Source organism: Molothrus aeneus, chromosome 4 (assembly GCF_037042795.1).
Source record: "Molothrus aeneus isolate 106 chromosome 4, BPBGC_Maene_1.0, whole genome shotgun sequence".
Classification (NCBI taxonomy): Eukaryota; Metazoa; Chordata; class Aves; order Passeriformes; family Icteridae; genus Molothrus; species Molothrus aeneus.
The window spans coordinates 55,454,083-55,469,334 of record NC_089649.1 but is presented as its reverse complement, the minus strand read 5'-3'; the positions used below and the strand labels follow the sequence as shown (position 1 = coordinate 55,469,334).

At 37.6% G+C, this 15,252-nt stretch overlaps 1 protein-coding gene across 3 annotated transcripts in view; it reads right to left on the bottom strand.

Moving 5' to 3' along the window:
* The window catches only part of CCDC149 (coiled-coil domain containing 149), a 51,667-nt gene that overhangs the window by 18,554 nt on the left and 17,861 nt on the right, over nt 1-15,252 (bottom strand). For all 3 annotated transcript variants that reach the window (XM_066548538.1, XM_066548540.1, XM_066548541.1), the window contains exons 4-9: nt 13,013-13,120; nt 7,343-7,459; nt 5,824-5,996; nt 4,292-4,364; nt 2,916-3,000; nt 1,682-1,826 (exon numbers count right to left, since the gene is read on the bottom strand). In XM_066548538.1, the coding sequence (XP_066404635.1) occupies nt 1,682-1,826; nt 2,916-3,000; nt 4,292-4,364; nt 5,824-5,996; nt 7,343-7,459; nt 13,013-13,120 (701 nt within the window). The remainder of the gene's footprint in view (nt 1-1,681; nt 1,827-2,915; nt 3,001-4,291; nt 4,365-5,823; nt 5,997-7,342; nt 7,460-13,012; nt 13,121-15,252) is intronic.

The window sequence follows — 15,252 nt, the reverse complement described above, 5'->3', positions numbered from 1 at the left end:
GGACTGATATGGACTGTCACTTCCCTCTAAGACCTGATCTTCTGTTGGACATAGAATAGTAGTTGGCATTTATCCAATCTATACCCTGATGGCTTTACGTGACCAGTGGGGCACACAGACATAGGGATCATATCTCCTTGTGTGGGTTATCTCAGGACAACCCATACTCAGGAGGTGAAAGCAGAAAGAATAGTATCAGAAAACAATCATTGCAATAATACCTGAGAGATGCAAGACACTGCATATCACCAAAGGTGAATACAAAACGAACAACTTTGCAAAAAAAGAAAAATTATGTAAAATAAACCACTAGGTAAAGATACAGTATCAGGATGTAAAAGGCAAGGGTTGGTTACACCTGGAACAACAAAAGTTGTTCTCTGGATGTCTTCCTTCTGATGTTACATTAGCAGTAAGAAGGGAGTAAGCAGCTGTTAGCACTTTCTTAGTTAGCACCTTAGTTAGCACTGTCAGCCCTTCCTTAGCACTGCTCTGTGCAGCAACTCCTCTTGTATCACAGGACAGGAATTGACTGAGCTGCCATCAGTTAGATCTGGGCTACATTTTCACCACTTTAGTCTCCTTTTAGCTGCTTATCCATTTGATGTGTCAAAAATATTAAAAGTGGCTATTAACTGCTCCTCCACTTCTGTTGCCACATCACTCAGAATTATGCAATGGAGTCTGCCTAGTATCTAAGTTATCAATTTTCAAAGTGAATCATCCATTCTAGTGTAATACAGTTTACTTTAATACTACTTCTTTTCAGGAAAGATGTCTGGCTGTTGCTGGCATCTGGTCCTGATGTGCTGTTGAGAAGCCTGATAAAACCTCTGATTACCAGCAGTGACTCAGGGTTAAAAAAAATAACAAAACAAAACAAAAAACTCACCAACAAAAAAAGAGGGGGTGAAATTGAGCACAGAATCAAGGAACACTTCCTAGCTCTGATTTTTATACGCGGCCTAAGGACAATAATATCAGAATGTCACAAAATGTGTCAAAATTTTTTATAGTCTGCCATGATAGGAACTGTACAAGCCACAAAGAATTCTATTGATGAGCAGAACAGCTAAGAGTAAGCAAATTCTCCTTTAAAGTTCAGTTCAGATTTAAAAAAAAAACCCGTATAGTAGCAATCAAACTGTGTTTATCTCCTTCAACTTTTAGCAAAGTAACTATAGGAGCAACAGGTATCATCTGTATGACACAGGCCACTGAGCATTTGTCAAATGTTGCATTAACCCTTTCAGACTCTTTTGTAGGAACAACACTTATAAACCCATCAGAGCTTATTAGAAAATTCCTACACTGACAACCAATTACCACATATCTTCTCTCCAGCTCAAGGGTGTCCTTCCTCCCAGAAGCTTTTCTTTAGCTGTTCCTACAGACTTCCTGCCAGAAGTCTGCTTTGAGTTATTACAGTTTGTAATAACTCAAAGCAGCAAACCTATCCTTGCCTAGCAGAGGCAGACAGGTCTCTGTCAACCCTAAAATTTAAGATGAAAATGTAATTTTTCTCAAATCACAAATCTGGTCTTAAAAATTAAAGAATCCACCACTCAACCATGACGATGAATTTTCTGTGAAAATGAATCTTCCTTCCCATTTCCCTTAATATTTCCCCAAACTAACTTTCCCATAGCTTGATATTTTACTTAGAAGTCATGCCACCTACTTGTTAGTTTGTCTTTGGTGTTGTATGACCATGTTTTTTTCATGGATGGTTTCCAGTAATGCAGTGGCCAGTGATTTGAGATCTGAAATGGATTGTGGTGTGGCTGGTAGGCTACATCCATGATCCTCCGACAACAACTCTTGGACTATAATGTTAAAAACACAAATGAGTTTTGGCTTCTCATGCACAGAAATGCAACACAAACATTTACTTAGCATCAAGGAACTATTCCGATTACTTAAGTGAATACATATATTTTTCTTTCAATTAAAAAACAAAGCCAAAAGATCAGAACTGTAATTTCTAGCTGGCATAAGTATGGTGGCTCTCCAAGTTGATTGTTATTCACAGCAATAGCCAGAACAAGTATAGGCAGACACATCTTACATTAACTTGATTCTGCTTTTGGAAAATTCTTTATGTTCAGAAAGATACAAAATAATTATTCTACAGGCCTACTAATTGGTAAAAACTGGTCATTAAAACTGAAACCTCCAAAGAATATTTTATACTAATTTTTAGAACAATTATACATATATATATATATATGTATGCAAGTACATGGAGAAGAGGAGAAAAGAAAAGTCAAAACCAGAAAAATGAGTTTCAACTTACCATGACACTTACTACTGATCTCATGTGTGTGTTGAATATACCTATATACCTACATTTAAACAATAGGGTGGCAAGACACACTGTTTGCTTCAAAGAATTTTCTCATTCCCTTTCTTTCCTAATCTTGATATTTTCTTTGAAACACAGCAAAGAGATTATTTTGCTACCCATGAAGAAACATGGGACACAAAGATTTCTTGTAAAACATCTGAATGTAAAAGCTTCCAAGAACAGCAGCAGAAAACCTGACTTAGTGCCCCTCCTCCACCACCCAATCTACTTTTCATTGGAACGCGAATTGTGACTGCCATTGTTAGCAGAGCAAAGAGATGAATAAAGAAGTGATTTGTCAGGGTCTAGAGAGTAAAGAAATATTTGATAAAACTAATGGGGGAGAGAATGAATGGCAAAAGAATTAACAAAAGAAGAAGCAGTAATCCAGAGGCAAATTTTATATTGTAAAGTCAACTAAAAAGAGGACAGAATTAGCACACAGTAATAAACAGGGAATAGGAAGAGAGCTTTTGGTTTGGTTGGTAAGGAAGGGGTTAGAAAATTAAAAGGTTAGATGAAAGGAATTCAGTGAGATATGCAACACCATGCTGCATTTATGCAATACCTTGCTTTGCAGAAAGGACTCCAGTCAGAGCACTGCTACTGGATCTACCATGAGCCTTTGAATTTTTTCGTCTCTCTAGTGCATTCTAGGGAAACAACAAATATCTTATTTAGAAAAACAGTAGCCAACAAATCCTGTCATTAGGAGGAAAGGATCTGGAACTTTGGGTTTTGGTCTCAGAGCAGCTCTGCAAGGCCTAGACCTTACACCTATAATAAACTATGGGGGTGTAACTCTCTAAGATTATTATTCTCTAGCCTAAAGAATGGAATTGGAATGTTACAAAGACTCATCTGTCTCATCATAATCACTTTACTGCAGTCTCTCCCACCCACTCCCCCCAATGTATAGTTAAGACTTGCCTATTTTTTAATAATCTGCTGACTGCCAGTGAAGATACTGCAGTATGCTGTAGACAACATCAACTGGAAACAAAAGCAAACTTTTCCCAGCATTTCTTTGGATAGGTTTCAAAGGGAAAGTGCCAATTCCTCTATCGGAGTTTCTATAAGGCCTTTTAGTACCAAATACTGACTTTGAGGAATTAGAAGCAGAATGGTCCTGCTACAGAAGTCCAGATCTTTTAATTACAGTTCTGGGAAACCTACTGGATCACCAAGATGCTCAGTTCTCACCAATAAACTCACATTCCAAGAGACCCAAGCTGCAAGCAGGAACATACGCTGAAATGAAGTTGGTACTTTGAGGAGCTTTGCTTATGCACAAAAAACAGTCAGGCCTGTGACTACTTTATAGTGACCTAAATGAAGAAGTTCTGTTGACAATCCTAAGATTACCCTTCTCATGGCCTAACAAGCAGCCCTCCCCTCCCACTTCACAAAATGACTCGCAGAATGAAAGAAGAGTGCACAGCTTCTGGGAAGGGCAAAAATCAGTCCTGAAGGTTTTATGTAAAACAGCATATACTTTAACTCAGGAGAAGAAAAAACAATGAAAGCTTAGTTACCATTAAGTTACATGAAGAAATAGCACAACTACCAGAGAACAGGCAGACATGATCTTTTTGTGACAGCAACACAGCTGCAGTTATTCACCACCGCATGATCTACTACTTTTCACCTAGCGGCTGGCTGGAAGGCTGATCATCTGCCCCCCAGAAGACTGATGGTTCCCCCACAGAAGTTTAAACAGGTATTTCATTAATTTTTCAAAATACTCTCAACAGGTATCCCTTTGAACTACCCTCAGCTAAGAAGCCTACAAGGAAGAATGACCATGTAATACTGTCAGAATGTCAATGGTGGACTTTTCTTTCAAGAACAAATTTGTTCTTCAAACACATTTAACATGAAAATGAAGAGTAACTTCCATGAACAAAGAAGCACAGTTTAGATGATACACTGAGAAGATCTTACCTTATATTTAGTAATACTAGACTTCAGAAGGTTGACTTCCTCTTGAAGTTGTTTTAATCTCTCTTGAAGATACCTGAAAAAGAAATGTAATCCTTTACTTCATGGAACCTTCAAATACTGCCTCAAGCAGTCTTCTTTACTATTTGTCATGTCCTCTCTTTGAACTAGTGAGAGTTCTTTTCCCTCTGCAGTTCTCTGAGGGATGAAATAACAAAATCTTACTGTTCTTGACCCCATAAAACTTAAAGTAGGGAAACAAATTGCATCAGAGCAGGAGGCTGCCCTCCTGTTAGATTTGTCAAGCATGCTGCACAACTATTTTGTATTGGTCGTCAGGTTTCTGGGGAAGAAAGATAAAAGAATATATTTATGTCTAGAGGAAATAGTCAGGAAGCATTTATGTGTGCCCTCTGTACTTGAAGGTCTGTGAGATGGACACATGAAGATTTGTATATATGTCAACACAAGACTCAGCTATGCAGAACTTTTGCACTGCAATATCCATCACTTACTTGGCACTTCTCATTAGCAATCACAAAGTAGAAAATTTAACAGTATAGCTGAAAAATGGTACATAGTTAAATGGAACAGTTCTTCCTATTAGAGTTTATGCACTTGGATGAGACAATTATTTCCAAGTAGGAAAATATCTTTTTTATGAATAAAGGTTTTATAAGATATCTTCTTTCATGTAGTACAACTGCAGCTGTATTAGGGTTTATGACAATTTAATTATTTCACAGGAAAAAACTCACATCACTGTCAGGGGAGCTGGGGGCTTAAATTGATACAGAACTCTGTAGGCCACACAAAACAGAAAAAAAACCCCTGAAGTTGCAGGGAAGAAATAATGCCTTTGGTAGTACACTTTCTTGCCTGAAGCATAGGTTTTGTAAATGGAAGCTGTCTTACATGTTCTATTTCACTTTAAGGTAATTGTTGACATTAAGGGAGATACCTGCTATTGCTCTGTCAGTGACTCCTCCCTGTCATCCCTAACAGGGACCATAAAACACATTCTTTTTCCATGAAACCAGCAAGAATATCTACATGGGTGATTTCACCAGCAACTTTTGTTGGCAAATCATTCATGCTGACAACCTCTCCCTGTGGACAAAATTATGTCTGCAGCTGTAATTGAGGGTACTCAAAGTCCCTGTTTGCAATTCAAGATTAGTCCACTACAGCTCACTGGGAGTTCTGAATACACAAATTTTAATATTCTTGGTTTTGGTGCCATACAGTGATGGGAATAAAAAGGTCTTCTCTTCTTTTTCCTTGTTTAGCTTTATTTGGGAACATCACTAGCATCTCTGTAGCCAAATACAACATTGGTAATTTTCTGTAGCCTAGATTTCTCAATATTATTTAATGCTTAGCTACAGTATAAACAAAACGAGCAAAACAAATTTCCAAAATCTCTTAACTTTCATACTTGGATATATTTTCTTTAAAGTTTTGTTATGACTGACTTCCTGATACTCCTATTACAACAGCACACTGTTTTTCTAGGGAAACAGTAATGCACTCACCTGTTCTCCATGCAGAGGGCATCTATGTCAATGATCCGGTTTTCATGCCCTCCCAAGACATGATTCAACTCTTGGTTCAGTCTGTCAGACTTGTCTTGGTAAACAGAGCGTTCCTCTTTCACATCCTGCAGCTCATCCAGTGCAGCCTGAAGATCATATCTCAGGGTCTCAATCTGAGAAGAAAGGAGAGCTGTATCAGTATGAGTTTAAACAACAGCTAACATAGGACCCAGCTTGAAAACAGCAACAAGCACATGTTTGAACAGTATTGATTTTGGACAGTCGAAAGTCTTTTCAAAGCTCATAACCCCAGGCATTTTTACTCAATTATATTAACTTTGAGTAAAGTAACTCTTACCACTTAGATTAGTTTGAAAAAATTTCTAGAAAACAATTAAAATGTAACACCAAAATAAATCTCAATCTCTACTGTAATTCTGCTCTACAAACATATTAAGGTGGTCTTATCATATAATTTCTAGGACTCCAGGAATTAAGTCAACAAGCCTTGTCAAAAAGCCTGCAAATGGGAATTTGCACTAATCATGGGACTTGAGCAATAAGGTTCCATAAAGTAAGAACTGAAAAATTACAAAAATAAGCAATCATGGAAGCAACAGGATGAGCTGTGCTACTAAGCAAAAGAGTGAAGAAGTCCAGTGTGAAAGATACTCAAGGACAAAGAGCTTCAAACTTCCAAGGAGACAAAACTGAGTGTGAGAAAAGTCTGCAGGGACACAAGTTTCCCACCCACACCCTAGAAAACATGTATAAGCCAGGAAGGACAACAGACCACCATTTAAAAGAGGCTGGGTGATGAACAGAAAGAACACAAGCTTGATAACAGAGTTAGCAGAGAGGGTCACACTGGAAGAAAATCAACAGCCTTTCCAGTAAGGTACAGTCATGCTGCAATGGAGGGAAGACTGAAAAACTAGAAATTCCTGGATCACAGAATGGCTAATTCAAGTTGGAGCTGAGACTGGTAGGAATAAATGTGGGAAAAAACTGATAATGCACAGCTGCAAAACTATCCAGAAATTTATGTATCTGTGTTAGGGAAAAAGTCTGATGCTGCATGGTAAAGAGCATTCATACAGACTTGAGGAAGGGAAATAGGTCTGATGTGAGATTTCTTCAGAAGAGAAGAAATAGCTTGGAGGCAGGAGGAAGAGTTCACTAACAACACTTTTACAGAACATTTGATTCAGAGGGTATCTTTAGGAGGTACATCAGCCACTGTACACTGTGCTGAATACTTGTAAGAGCCTTCACTAAAGGGTACCTTTTATTGACATTCATTGACAATATCCAATTGTCACAAATTGTTGCTGGACATTAAAAAAAAAAAAAAAGGAGAATCAATAGTCTGGAGAAAAGATTCCAGAGATTAGGAATTCACTCTAACCACTACTTCCAACATCAATCAGCACCAGCCCTTCATACAGAACAGAAATGATTTAGTTACTCCTCCAATAGCTAAGTAGAACATGACACTGTATGCCCATTTAATTATTACCTGTTCTCGAGCCTTCTCCAGCTGCTGAACGAGGTCCTCCCGTTCATGTGCTGCAAAGTGGCGAGCCCCAACTTCATCATCTCCCAGTCTTTGCTTTGCTATGGTCATTCGAAGGAGCTGCCAGGACAAAGACAGAATCTGGTAAGCAAGAAAACATAGGCTGTAGCAGCAGAATATATCTGTATTAGAAAGAGTAAAGCTGTCAGCTTTAGATTTCAGCTCTTCCAGGCCAAACAGCTGCTATTATTTAAATCAGAGGGAGGCTTCTGAGCTGAGGGTCAAATCCAGTTTTTAATGAAAAAATCCAGTTGAACAGTCAAAGCATCCACAGGAATTCAATCGGACCCTGCAGCAACAGTCATCAGAGGATACAAATTATGGAACAACAAGAAAACACAGACATGGGGTCAATGCTTTTTAGGAGTGACAGGAACTGATTCCACTCAGACTAAAACGAGAGAATTTTGAGAAAGCCTCTTAGTAAATATGTACATATAAAAATTCTCTGCAGCAGAGAAGTCTTTCTAGTTAATAAAAAGGAACAAAGTGGCTTGTCCAGCTTCATTTTACTGACGCTACTTAAAACCCCTCCTGTGCTACATCACTGCAGAATTTGTATTAACAGCTGCTAATACATTTGCTTATGCATTATTTTTAGTCTACTCACAAAAGCTAATTCATGTCAAAAGCAAAAGAATGGGTCAACAACAAAGAGACTTGGCCAAAATGCTCAAGCAGCTAATGAACTTCTGAGTTTGTGACTGCTGAAAAGAGTCTGACTTGAATTAATACACATTTACATTCAATATCCAAAGCAAAAAGCAACGACCTTTCAAGGACCATGGGGTATTAAATACCAATCTATAAGGCATTCAGCATTTACAGTTGTTTATACTCAGTACAACTAGGCCTCATCTTTAGGAGCTCCACAGAGACCAGGGAAACCCACCACAATAACCAGTCTGACTTTCCCTGTATCTTTCACTGCACCAAGGAATTAATGCACACCATTATATTGCAGAGTTAGGAAAAAAAAATATCAATCTTCTGAAGTAGAAGATTGTACATTAAAATCTATCTTTGGTATTTATGGGATGCCAGTCACCATAGCTACAATGTGCCAATTAAAATCCTGCTGATGCAAGACAGACTACCAAAATCATCCTCCCTGCTTATTTCAGCTCCAGTTCACTGCAAGTCACTGAAGCTAGTACAATGCGTGCTGATAAGAAGCTCACTTGTTCAGGGGAAGCTGTGGCTGCAAAGTAACTGGTTTTGGCAAACTATATTTCACTATCCCCACAGGTGAAGTGCAAACTACTGCATAGATAGTAAGGCTGAGTGGATACTAAGAGATATAACTCCTATTAATTTCTTTATCAAAACAAGTCAAAAAGGCAACCAGCAAACCCTAGAATGGCTTCATAGCTATTGGATTTTTTTAAAAGCTAAAGTGATGATGCACAAAAGGTGTGGTCATGTTATGTCATTTAATTCAGATAAATTAATTTAATTTCTAGAATTTCTCTCTGGTGATAAAGACCACAAAAAACAAATGTAATAACATTTTGAGGTTTCAATCTTGTTCAAAAAAAAACTGGAAATGAAAAGAGGAATCACACTTTATTAATGTGTCCAAAGCCCGCAGCAGAGCAAAACTTCTGCCTAACACTTGGCACCAGGCTGGGAACTGGACCAAAGCTGTCACTCATGCACTATGACCAACTCTCCTCCAGCCCAGGAGGGGGTAAGGCATAAAATAAAACTGCAAGCAATTAGAACCTGCAAGGTCAAACACTCTGTCAATAAAAGGAGAACTCTTTATTTACTAGCAATTTTGAGGCAAAAAAACCCAAAACCATGAAGTCTTATAAAAAGAATGCTTCAAAATTCCAAACTGATCCAAAATTCTAAAAGCAGCATTATTAACATACACAAAATACAGTAAAATATAAATCCATAGAACAACAGAGTGCTTCTTCCAGACAGTTGGCCAATCAGAGAGTTGACAGGGCAGAACAGGCCAAGTCGTTTAATTCTGCATTGCGAATGTCTCATGAGGCAGCACCACCTGCTATAAAATTCTTCCCTGAAAATGCTGTGACCCAAAGAGACACTGTTATGCCAGAGGTTTAAGGGTTTATTTTATATATTAATGCTTTGTTATAAACTTTATACACCTGCCCTCTAGCTGCTAGTATTTTTGTTTCTGTCATTCAGAAATCACTGAGGAAAAGACCACTCAACTTCATTTAGGTTAACACTAACCCTCAGGATTCAGCAAAAAGCATTCACAGCTGAACAGATTTAAATTAATGGCACCTTCCCAGAAAAAACTCCTGTTTGTCAAGAACCTATAAATTGTTAACCAAAACAATCCACTGCTGCAAGCACTGTCTTTTTATTTTAATATCACAGCTTCTTTTTACATCACTTTCAGCTACGATAATTATTTACAAAGTAGCAACACTGTATCAGCCCCACAATGCCTAAAAATAGCATCACTGGGATAGGTGCTGTGCAGGGTAGGAGTCCATAGACAATGCCTGCACCAAAGCTGGACACTCCTGATTATCACTAGAACATGCAGAAAGAAAAGGGAAACAAGCACAACCAATTCTTCATGGAAGGCAGCAACCATCGTGTTTAGCCACAGTCACAGCAATTGTCTTCACCACCTTATCTTGCAAAATCTTAAAATGTGGACCAGAACTTGCAAACATGCTACCTGAAGTCCCAGTTGTGCCCAAACACACACACCCCATTTAACACTTCTCCCAGTTGCTGCATGAAGGATTGTCTGCCTGGCAATAAGGAACTGACACCGCAGCCATTGTTCCCATGCACCTTCCTCTCGCTCAGCACTGCTCCTGGCAGCTCACAAAAGCAATTCTTTGTGTGGGTAGGCGTTCAGGTAAAGGCAACTGAGTCATCTTGTCTTGCAGAAGTCTCCAGTTTCTCTTAGCTTTCCATTTTTACCTTTCACATGAGAGAGTAAGATTTTTAAACTATCTCCTTCTACGTTTTAGTAATTGTTTCCAAGCATTGCTGCCAAAACATTAGGAAGGAAAAATATTTACAAATAACTATCATAAAGATAGAAGAGTTTTCATGTGTCAGAACTTGCAAGATTGTGATCAATCATAAAAATAAATAGCCTTAGATAACTCTCACTGGAATGCTGCAGTCTAACTATTGCTGTATTTTTCAAACTGCAGCAACAAATCCTTCCAGAGACTGTCTGGATAAGTTTTATTATTTGTGCCAACAAAATTCTACTTGAAATGAGAGGAAAAAATTATTCCAGTTAAACCAAATGCAAGTAATTTGTTATTGCCTGATTACGTGTTTAACATGATTTCAACAAGTAAAATATCTCCGGTTCAAGGTTTTCTTGCTAATCCAAGTGACTGTATCCTACTTGTAGCAAACATTAAAGTGGTGAAAAAAAAGCCAAGCCATCAAAACATTTCTTTATCAATAGAACTAATGTGTGATATTTAAAGAGGTTTTTTTTTCTCTTTTGGTCCTGCAAAGCTCTTGCCACTCAGTGACAAAGCCTGCATGAGTCACCCCTGCTCAGACACAGGCAGAATTGTTCATCCATAAGCAGCTTCACTTGCTGCAAAAGCAGCTGTTTGTTCATCTCTTGCCAGAAGTAAGGCTGACGTAGACCAGCTGGGCAGGATGCCCTCCCTCACTTTGGAAAAAGCAGTGAGAAGAATGCAGGGGGAAAAATGTAAGAACAAGCAAATTATTATGGTTTTTTTTGGTTTTGTATATACCATGCATTATCTGGACTCCAGTGCCTGAGGTAGCCCAGCTGCCAGTACAGAAGAACTGATGAGCAGAAGAGAATGGCTTTGTGAACAAGCCTAGAATTTTATCACTGAAGCTTGTAGGGAGAGAAATCTGACACAGGAGGAGAGTGTTAAATCCCTCAGAGAGATGGCAATGCTTTTTTAGGCACTTTGAAAACCAGCAACCTGACACTAAAATAAGCTCTATTTCTCATTTACTCGGAGAGTGAAGAATGTGTTCCAAAAATGAAAATCCTAGTCTAAATTAATCTGTGTCTGATGCAGCTCTTTCCTCCCACTCTGTATTTAGTGATGCACTATTTTGTACCTTTCAGAGAAAGGCACACTGGGCAGAATAACCCCTTTTGTACTTTTCCATTCATTTTGAGGATCATGAATTTAAATTCAAGCTGAGAATACAGATGTCACGAAGATAACTAGCTAATACCATGTTAACCCACAAAGGTGAATCTAAACAGTGCCAGTTCAGGCACAAAGAAGGAGGCTCTGTGTTACCAAGATCATATCTTGTCATAAGGAACTGCAATAGGTACATAACCTTGATATTTAAACGTGTTGCAGTTTTCCTACCTTTGTTTTCTGTTTGTACTTACAAGCCCTTGCTATCTGTTCAGGAGAAGCTTGGGAAAGGCTGTGTGGCATAATATTGGTACTGGAGAACTGAAAGGCACTAACTTCTACACTGTAATACAGTTCAAACAGTAACATGCAAATGAAAATAAACAGTCAGAAATCTGGTCTTTGAAGAGTTGAGCAAGTTATGCTGAATGCTATGCATACTACAAATTCAGGTTTCACTTGAACCTTTCCCAGCTCTATGAACACCTTGAAGGGAGGTCTTTGTGACAAACAGTAAAAAAACTTGCATTATGAAAATATACTTAAGTTTAAAAGAAAATAAATAAAATAAACTTGAATGGAAAAAGACAAATCCCACCTGAATAATTAAAAGCCATGTCATTTTTATTCAAATTTTAAAATGCCATAATTTTAAAACTGTAGTTGAGGGAGGGAAGTTATGATTATTTGTTTCAATTTTTTACTTTGTTAACCACCTCGACTCTCCAATTCAACCTCTCACTAGTTTGATCCCTGAATGTACTTTTGCATAAAGCTCCAGCTGTGAATGTTACATGCATTTGGCTTGACTTTAAATATTTCAATTAATGGAGACAACAGGAGTTTGATTAATACCAAATGGCAGATTTTGAGCAATGTTCCATATAACTTGCTAAATTTAGCAACAAAATAAATTGGTTATGTAAGGGTAATGGGATGAGGGCTTAGTAGAAAGCTCACTATACGTGTTTCTGATCAACTACTCCAGATTTTTTTAAGGGAAAAATTATGCTTCTCCGGCATCTACTAAAATTTTGCAGTTCAGTACAAAAACCTGGAAATCATCACATGTAGAACACATGCTTATCTGTACTTATTTGTAAGAGGAAAGGCCAATAATAAAACACAGTTTTTGTTTGTTTTTTTTTTTTCAAAAAAGAAAGAGACATAGAAAGCATTAAAGCAAGGCTGAATACAAAATACATTGTGTTAAGGACAACAGAGCAAAAGCAGCATACAAAAATACATAATAAGATGCACTTACTGGTATCCTTTACAGCTTCTGTAGTTACACTGATCTAAGCACTCTTGTATTATAAAAGTATTCTAGAAGTTCTGTAACCCATTATTTTATTTGTTTTCCTAAGAAGTAAATGCAAAACTCTAGCCCAATTTACACATTCCATGAGAAGTTCTGCAACCCATTATTTTATTTGTTTTCCTAAGAAGTAAATGCAAAACTCTAGCCCAGTTAACACATTCCATGCCATTTACTGGCAGTTTGTAGTACCTTATTGTCCCCTTGTACTTCCCCCAGTCTCTGCTGAAGCTCTCCAATCTCTTCTCCAAGATGTTTATTTCGATCTTGAGCCTCACTCAGTAGCTGAGCAAGATTTGCCTAGAAAAGGAATAAACATCAGTCAGAAGTCAGTGTCTGTGGAGAGAAGTGTAAGTAGGGCTTGAAAATAAACCCTTGAATTACTCCTTATCCGCCAACAATCTTTACTTTTATTGTTGGTGGTACCCAGACTTCATGCTTCATTAGAGAGATAACAAGAAAAGTCACCTGGGTTCCTTTATCTTTCTATATAGCAGAAAACACATACAACATGAGTGCATACAGACTCCCAGAACAGCACACAAACCCCAAATGAGACAAAGTGAAAACCTCTATGCTGGTTCCAGTATCGTGGCTGGTGGGAAGAATTAAATTCAGAATACTTTGACAATATTTATACAAAGCTGCCAAAATAATAGTTTTAAACTTGCATATAATTAGACAAAAGGCACAGCTGAGAAAGAATTATGATACAATGAAAGTCCTTAATAGCATCTAGAGCAGATTTCCAGCCAGGAAAGAGGCTGTCAGCCAAAGTCCCTGACCCTGTATGGAGCTATACCATGGATAACTACTACTGCAAAACTTCAAATATGACCTGATTGATTTTTGTTGTTAGGTATCACCTAGATTCTGGAAAAAGAGAAGTGAAAGCTGGAGTTTAAAACCCTACCACTGCTCCCCACCCAATAATCCAAGTTAAAAGCAGTCATTCACATTAACCTACTAAGTTAGCAGGGCAAGCTGTCTGGTTTATGATCTTACAATTTAATTAACATTAGTTTGATCACTAATCAAAAAATAAATGCAATCTGCTCTTTTCCTATATATGCTACCTTAAAATGAGCAAATAGTACAGGTAAATTTATTCCATTTTTACCCTAAAAACGTCTGATAAATACACAAACATTGACTCAACACAGGAAAAGCCTACCAATGACAGCTTTTCTAAGAGAGTTAGAATCATAGTGGCTAAGGTGCAACATTTCAAGACATTGACTATGGACAGCTAGGTTTGTCATCCATTGCCATATAGCTCAAGAATATGAAAAGAAATTTAAACAGAATTTTTGGATCTTCTAAGTACAACTTAGTAAAGCCTCATGTATCAGTCAGTATCTCTGAGCCACCCTTACACACTCCCTGCATTTGAGGACAATGCATTAACTGACTGTAATTCATCAAGCAACTGTTCCTAGTTCTCTTTTGGTATTTTAGGTTTAGTTTTAGATTCCCTACCTGCTGTGCTTTTCTTTCAACTCCCCCATTTCTCTATTCTGACATCTCTCTTTTTCAATCTGACTCTTTTACCCAGTGATTCTACTACCACTTGAGTCTCATAGGATGTTTTAATGAATTTTATCTTTACAACTCATACACTGTCAAATCAACAAAGTATCTGATAGCCATTACTGCAACCTTGCTCCTTGTTCACTAACAACTGCTATTTCTACATGTCCTGCTTTACATTTAAGAGAAATATTAAGAGGAACGTAGGAATGTGAATAGTAACATGAACATAGCTGTGCATGCATACGACCATTTGCAGGATTAGACTATTAAGCTACCATCAAGTAGAACTTTTGTACATTACTATTGAAGAAGATAACTCCAAATTCCAAGTGGTCTAAATTAGTAATAGCTTCAAACTTTTAAACAGAAAAAATAACTCAAGAAACTGACAACATCCTACCTGATGAACAAGAAGCCTAAGTCACTGCTACAGCTTCTGTACTTCTGATGCTTTGAGACCAAAAGTTCAGAAGAAAGTTCAGAAGAAAGTAAAATTTCACACCATTTTGGAAGAGATGAAAGCATTTTTAAACTACTAACAAACCTCGGGACTGCAATAAATAATTTGGGGAAAGAGTGTAATAGCAAAAGAACCCCTATAAATAGCCAATTTACTGCCAATACAGGACTAAAATTAAGCTGCTTCTAATTTTATTTTCAAGACAACAACCATTCAAGCAATACAAAAGATTCCTCACGAATCAGCTTTGGTGGACTGATCTTTTTCCTACCTCTTAAACAAATAGTGTAATAGTCATTCACAGGATGAATGAATCAAGGAGCTTCAGAACACATTCAATCAATGGTTTTGAAAAGTACTTCTTAATGGCCGTGTAAAAGAAAGAAAACAAAGAACCCATGTTTGCAGGAAATTGTATTTAAACTGAAGTATCTATGGC